Source organism: Triturus cristatus, chromosome 11 (genome assembly GCF_964204655.1).
Source record: "Triturus cristatus chromosome 11, aTriCri1.1, whole genome shotgun sequence".
NCBI classification, from domain to species: domain Eukaryota; kingdom Metazoa; phylum Chordata; class Amphibia; order Caudata; family Salamandridae; genus Triturus; species Triturus cristatus.
In genome coordinates, this window is record NC_140594.1 from 613,697,061 (window position 1) to 613,704,875 (window position 7,815).

The 7,815-nt window shown below is 51.4% G+C and overlaps 1 protein-coding gene across 4 annotated transcripts in view; it reads right to left on the reverse strand.

Moving 5' to 3' along the window:
* Positions 1 to 7,066, reverse strand: part of LOC146785159 (solute carrier family 53 member 1-like) — an 831,379-nt gene extending 824,313 nt beyond the window's left edge. For all 4 annotated transcript variants that reach the window (XR_014970551.1, XM_085633963.1, XM_085633962.1 and 1 more), the window contains exon 1: positions 6,966 to 7,066. Coding sequence is in view for 3 of the 4 variants with exons in the window: in XM_085633963.1 (XP_085490089.1) it covers positions 6,966 to 6,999 (34 nt within the window). In the remaining variant the exon portion in view is untranslated. The remainder of the gene's footprint in view (positions 1 to 6,965) is intronic.
* Positions 7,067 to 7,815: the final 749 nt, after the last annotated feature.

The window sequence follows — 7,815 nt, forward strand, 5'->3', positions numbered from 1 at the left end:
TCAACTTATCTAAGGAGGCGGGTGTATTGTTAACTAAAGTGCGGTAAATACGAGAGACCCCCCTTACCCAAGTCCCCCATCATTATCTGGGCCTCAGTGGGGCTGTATGTGGGGAGCCTCGTGTCATCCGGGATGTGCACGTGGAGGGCGTGTCTCGTCTGCAAATATTTATAAAATTAGGACGACTGTAGGGAATTGCGAGTTTGGAGCTCCTGAAAGGTAAGTATATGGCCTTTAGCCCACACATCCCCAAGTTGTGAGATGCCAATAAGATCCCACGTTTTAAAACCTTGTAGTCCGCTAACCTCCCGGAGCCAAGTCCCATGACAAAGGGGTGTACATTGAGTCCGTTTCTGCGTCCATCCGGTCTGACGCAACGAGGCCCGCCAGGCCAATAACACAGATCGCGTCGCCTCGAGCAATCGGGATGAGATGGGAACCCCGTACATCATGACCTGGTTGCTAGGTAAACCCAGTTCACTCAACTCCAGCCTATAGGCCGGATCAGCCCAACCCGCATTGAACCAATCGTGGATCACCAGGAGCCTTACGACCAGGAAATAGAGGTATAAATGCGTCATTCCCATACCCCCATCAAAGGAAGAAATCCGGCATGTAGACAGAGTCAGGCGCGCCCTCCCACCACTCCAAAGAAACCGGGTAGTTAAACTGTCCAGTTCCCGGAACCAAGTCCTGGGAAAGCAGAAGGGGGTATTTTGGAGGACATAAAGGAATCTGGGGTGGATCATCATTTTAAACAGGGCCACCCTCCCCAGGGAGTTCAGCAGCAGTGCTTTCCACTTAAGGAGATCTTTCTTGGCCTTCTTGACCAACGGGGTTAAATTAAGAGCCCAGCCCAACTTGGGAAGGAGGGCAATCCATATCCCCAAATATTTAAAGGATTGTTGCCGGAGTGGTATGGTAAAATGCCACTCAAAGCATTCCCTCGAGAGATGCAGGGGGACCAAAACTGATTTCCCATGGTTTAGTCGCAGGCCAGAGGCCTACTCAAAAGAATACAGGGTCTGGAGACAATATGGCCCAGAGGAGGCTGGGTCAGCCAAGAAAATCAGGACATCGTCTGCGTATAATGCGATCTTGTCCGTTTTGATATTAGGCCACTCCCAGCCGCGAATGCGTTCATCAGCATGCACCAGGGAGGCCAAGGGCTCCATCGCTAGGGCAAATAATAACGGGGAGAGGGGGCAATCCTGCCTCGTGCCCCTGGCAATGGGAAAGGCCTCCGATAGCACCCCGTTGACCAGCACTCGTGCCCTCGGGTGGGCGTACAGGACACGGACCAGTGATCTAAAGTGAGGCCCAAACCCCATCTCGAGCAACACATCCTGCAAATACGTCCAGTCCACCGTGTCAAAGGCTTTTTCGAAGTACATGGACAAGGGTGCTAAGTATGGAGTAAGCACATGCCGGTGGGCCAAAGCCAGCTGCAGCCTCCGGAGGCAGTGGCGGGTTTCGGTGTTGAGGAGGGAGATGGGACGATACTCCGCACATCTACGGGATGGGGGCTGGGATTTCGGAAGAACCACAATGGTGGCTATGTCCGTTTCCTGCGGGAAGGAACCTTTCTCCACGGCTTCAATGAATAAGCTGGTCAAGTGGGGCGCCAGCGTGTCTCGGTATGCGTCTCAGGAGGATAGCCACCCTTCGCGAGCCCCTGGAGAAGCCGGAGTTCCACACCCTGTCGTAGCCATTGCAGGCCAAGAAGGGGCAGCAGTTACCCAAGAGGTGCGTTTCCTGAAGCATAAGAATATCGATGTGAAGACGCTGAGCATATCTGAGAACCGCCGTGCGCTTGTGCTGATCCAACAGGCCATTGACGTTCCACGAAAATACATGGAAAGATGCCCTGGGCACAGTATCAGTGATCATGGTAGGTGCTGCCTGGCTCATGACACGTAGCATAATAGGGGTGTGTAGTTGCACATGGGCGCCCGCACTGACAGGAGCATTTGCATGCTATGAGAGCATGTCCTGAGCAGCTAATAAGAGTCTGTGCCGTTCTGCGATTGCTGAAACATAAAACCGGGTGCATGTATGGATGCTGTGTAGACGTTGATATAATAAAAATAAAAATAATAAAACCAAGGCTAAACACTACAACTTCAGAGGACAACGGTCCGCCCTCCCCCTCCTCACTCCCACCTCCCACCCTACACTTCGAGAATGGTAGCATCTGTCGCCCCAACAATGAACTAATGGAACAGAACCAAACTAAAACGCTTGTAAGTAGGGAAGCGTGGAGGACCCCTCCTCATGACAGGATGTTCATAAACGAGATCATCATAGGAAAGAAACATAAGACAACACTTAACACAGTCCCCGGCTGTGGAGCCAGGCCTGGCAGGCCGGGACGAGATCAGGCAGGATCCCTCAAGAGCATCGGGCTACGCGAAAGGTCAGTATCTGGAAGATCAAGATGAGAGGGCCCGGGGCGAGGCAGCTCCGCACTCCAGGCGGCCAGAGGAGCTAGAGCGCATCCCGGCAGAAGATTCCACAGAGAGCATCGCTGGCTGCCGGGAGCGGCCCGGGGGGAGTCAGACCGAACCCGCCTCTGTCCACGGCGCCTGCGGTGACGGTTGCGCTGCGGCTGGGGGGCGAAAGGCGCGGGATGGACAGTTCCACCGCCCGCCTCCCCCCCCCCCATGGGCGAAGTCTGCCCGCCAGCCCGCAGAGGGCGCTCTTCAGTTGCCCATGTCCAAGCCTCAGTAGGAGAGTCGAAAAACAAGGTTTTGTTGGCGAACACCACTCTCAGGCGTGCCGGGAAAAGGAGCCGATATGGAATGTTGAGTGTCCTCAGCTTCTGTTTAACCTCACCAAAGGATCGACGTTGTCCTTGGACCTCACGGGTATAGTCTGGAAAAATCATGATTGCGTGATTCTCATAAAGGAGCCGCTGCTGCTTGCAGGCTTACGCCAGGATAGCGTTGCGATCTTTGAAGTTGAGAACTCGCATTATGACTGGTCGAGGAGGAACACCTGGTGGCGGTCTAGAAGCAAGAGACCTATGGGCCCGCACGATCGCAAACCATGGGGATAGAGAGCCCTCAGGGACCCATGACCGCAGCCACTTGTCCAGGTCCATCGGGCGGCCCTTCTCCACTACCTCCGGAAACCCCACGAGGCGGAGCTTGTTGCGCCGGGACCTGTTTTAAGCACTGGCATGTCCATTAGTGTTATCTGACCAGCATACTCTCCCGGCGCGACTTTAAGGACATCAAATACCACAGCAACCAAGCTTTTCTTTAATTCTGAGGAAGCTTTGTCACTCACTGACTCCGATCTGTTACTCTTCTCTGAAGCAATAGCTACGAGGTCCAGCCTTCACAGACCATGAGTGCTAGGTGTGCACCAAGGAGCCTCTGGTCATTGTACCTCTATGACAGCACCCCAGCGGTCATCACTCCTTAACACTTGCTCTGCTCTGTATAAGCTCCCTGCTCCCAGATCGAGGAAGGACCAGGAGGCGGCGAGGCGGGCTTGGACGCCGCCGAGAGCCGACAGTGCAGCGCCCAGACGTGTCCCCTGTAGGCCCCCCGAAGAGTATAGCCAGCGAGTCGCGGTGGGGGGAACAGGCACGTATCTGCCAAGGGAGAAGGCGGCGGCAATGCGGGTCGCGGCTCTCCGGAGCGCCGGGCCGCCCCTCCCCGCACCACGAGGAAGTGTGGGGGCACTCGGGAGACAACAGGAACAGTCGCTGCCTCAGGGCTCACGAGCACCCTCCACCAGCCTCCCCGCTGCCCGACATGACAGTCGATGTAACGGCAGCGCCGCCGGGGAGTCTGGGGTTCAGATGAAAAGCGCCGTCCCCACCACAGGCCACCAGAACTCCACGCCGCAAATTCCTCAGGCCCTGCAGCAACCGGCAGCAGACCAGGCAGATCGCACAGAGAGCAGCCCGGGGCACAGTCAGGATGCGGGAGCCGCCATCTCGGCCGTGAAGCAGGGCCGGCCAGAGCGTCGCGGCAGAAGGATGAATCTCGGGGCACTGCACTTCCAAATCGCAGCCGGCGGTGCAGCGGATTGTTAGAAGCAGTTTGCCGCTTCAGATGACTCGCTCACGGTAAGGATTGCGGGCGGACGGATGGCGGAGGGGTCCAGGAGCACTCTTACAGTACGTCCACCATCTTGGCTCCTCAAGCCATGCCTTGGGAAAACTTTTATGCGTGAAGACCAGGGCTTTAAGTGGGCCGGGTCTGTCCGGGTCTGAGCACCGGCAGTTTTTTTTGGGGGCCCTCGAAACGGGTCTCTATCGGGCTCTATTTTCGTGGCTACTAAAGGTAGTCCGTTCTTTTTTTGTTTTTTTTTTCGGACCCGTTTTGAGGGCCCAAAAAAAAACTGCCGGTGCTCAGACTCTGCCCACTGTTGCTGCACTGTTAGGCAGTGCTTTAAATGGAAAAAAGAGAAGTGCCGGTACTCACCAAATTGATAGGGGTGAGCCTGGGAGGTGCGTGTCTGGGGGCGTGGCTTCAAGGCAGCCTTGTACACTATCAGCATTTTCTTCTTCAATGTTCAAAGTGCCTTTGGCCAAGTTCTGCCCATAGCTGCAGGGTGTAATTAGCGTTTGTTGTAACTATATATAGCGTGAACTTAGCCCGAGGGCATTAACATGAGAAGCAGAAGTTTTACGCGAAAGCAGACTTTTTTTTTTTTTCAAGGCACTCTGACAGACAACGGATCTGCAAACTTTCCCTATAACTCACAGCGCGACAGTTCCAATGTCGAGACCTCTAGCTTAGAAAAACACAGGTGTCTTCCTGTCCTGTTGCGCTGTCAGGGTGTGAGCTGGGCCGGCCTGTTTTAACACCTCATTGTCCCTTTCTTCGCGCTCCTTTCACCGTCTCACCCCTGCTGATACACACACCAACAGACCCATCACCGTGAGGCAGCTAAACTATCGGTGATTTAGGTGAGCTGGGGAGGTCCCGAGGCGTTTGGGTTCAGGGGGCAGTCACTGCTTAGCTCAACTCAAAAAGGACCCCCTGCTGCCGCATTTCAGTCTCTATTAGCAATGGGCGCCAAATTTCTCTCCGCCTAAGGCGCTATCTTATCAAATGCCGGCTCGGAGTGTAGGGCTGCAGCCGCAACCTAGCGCCGGAATCCACTCGACATTAACTGTCAAGCACCCATAACCTAGAGACTGACCACAGCATGCCACTAGGAGTACCGGTACTCTCTTAACACAAGGAGAAGTTCCGGTACTCAATGGGAGAACACGGAGAAGTGCCGGTACTCATGATTTTCTTAAGCACACAGTGCTAGTTATTTTGATTTAGACCACGCCCCTACTCTGATAGGCCACGCCCCTTCAAGACATTAACCACGCCCCTTTTAGAGCACCCCCAGTTTTTTTCCCAACTTAAAGCACTGGTGAAGACACATACTAAGAAGAACAAACCATAAGAGATGAATGAAGAAAACAATGGGAAAATAATTTAGGGGATAAACATCAATAGCAAACATACAGGAAAGCCAATTAGAAAAACACAGAACGAAAGGATAATTAGAAAGACAGACAAACAATAAAACCCAAAAATGTTTCACGGGGAAGACACAGACAGGGAACAACAACAACAATGTTCAAGTCACAAATAGAAATATACAGCCCAGAAGGCAAGCAAGGCACTTCATAACTTTGTCATACACCTTCTAAGGTAAGTTTGGTGGAAAAGTTCAGCAATAGCCAGTGAAAAGTATTTTTCAAAAGACAAGAATGCAGACTCCAAGCATAAAAGTGGCTAAATAACGTGTATGAGATTGATTGTGTGATGATTCTGTGTAATTTTGAGATGTAAAATAGTCTCACGCTTTGAAATAGAAGCACTCCGTCGGGGAGGAAAGGGGGGAATAAAATATCAAAGAGCCAATTGAATGAGCTTAGAGAAAAAATACTCCACTCGTTGGAGTCATTCTGGAAACATTTAAATAATAGGTAACAAAACGCCTTGGAATTAGAGGTGCAAGGATTAAAGGGGAATGTGATGTGGCCAAAAATAGGATGCATACAACTTTGTTCAGGGCACTACACCGGTGATACTGTACACAATACTGTCCCTCTCGTGTTTTCCCTTCCACATCTGATAGATATTGGACAGAGTGTAGTACAAGATGCAGCATCTATTACAATGGTTGGCTTTTCCCGCTTATCTAGACTTACTAAGGAGAGGTCTTTAGTTAATTAAGGGAATGCTGGCCTCAAAATAGGCACTAATCACCTTGTTCCCCCGGAATTGCGTTTGCCTAAAACCTTAACATGCTTCAGAATGAATGAAGAGCAAATGTGTGCGACGCACACCAGGAGAGGTGTGGACCTGCCAGCAGAAGGACTGCACAGAGCACAGAGTGACGCGTATTTGCTAAGCAGTTTCAGTACTCAGTTGACTGAGATGGGAAACTACAATATTCTACTACCTAGGTATACACAAGTATCACACTGCGACCAGATGAAGTAGGGTGACCTTGGGAGAGCTCTCTGCGGTATTAAATCGCAGATAGCGTTTTTGATTCCATTACCCGTATTGGCAATGGCGCGAGCAGCGCTGGTTAAAAGAATGATACTACTCCGGCTCGGATACTATTTTGCAAACCTTCCTATAATTCTGCATCGATCTTTCTTTATAGAAATAGACGCAATGATAACCAGTCTGGGGAGGCCCCACCGAGTATCCCTGGCGGCACAACTGCTCCAGTGGAGGCGGGAGGACTCGGACTACCGAATCTGCAAAAATATGATTGAGCAGCCCAACTCTAATGGCTAAGCAAGTGATTAGCTGGCCACTGGCTGATGGAAACTGACCTACAAAGAGTTAACCTCACTGACCGCACACTACACTATCTAATGCATCTGAAGGAACGCCCTTTAACTCAACTACGTATTCTGTACCGCACAGCTTTGACATGTCTAAAGCGAGCATATTTGCTTCTCAAACATACACTCCCCTACGCACCTTTGACACCGCTGCTGCGGCTCCCGACTCTCATAGGGTGGTGTAGGCGCACGCGGCTGCACACAGAGCACGGACAGGGCTTCGACACAAACACAGCAACATTATTACCCGAAGGAGAGGAACTAGACTTTGAAACCGGTGACAGGGAATAAAATACACCGAGAGGGCAGCTTCGCACGTACCTGCAGATAAAAAGGGCGATCTGTGTTTTATGACACACACGACTTGCTGAACCCAATTTCCACGCAGTGTTACAGATGCTGTCCACAATGGGAGACTCAAGACACTTGATAAAATACATTTATACTTCCTTTACACAACAGTAAGATATGAAGCGACCCAATGAGAAATAGACTCACAAAGACTCCTAATGGAACCCGGATATTGGCATGTCCTCACAAAGTATTGTGTAATGCGCATTTTAAATTAATTCATATTATTATACACATGGAGCTTATCTTACACCATAGAAACTTAGCAAAATTTACTATGGAGCCGTGTTCACCTGTCCTAAATGCCCAGCTCCAGACACTGACCTCCCCCCGTCCCCCATATACTATGGAAACTCTTCTGGGAATGGATCACCGCTGGCCTAAAGCGGGTGACAGCCAGGCCACCGCGTGGGTAACTCGCGCGAAGTATGCGTGTTGGGCCTTTCACGCTGCCCTAAACACGACAAAGCAAGTGGGACGTTTGTTGACTTAACATTGCTTATGGAATGCCACAGCAGAACAAGGAAACGAGTTGGCAGTAAATAGCTGCTAGTTGGTTGAATGCTGAAAGTTGGCACTTACAGAGAGAGGAGGAACAGGACTAAGACAAATACACGTATCTCATGGATGGTGTGGAG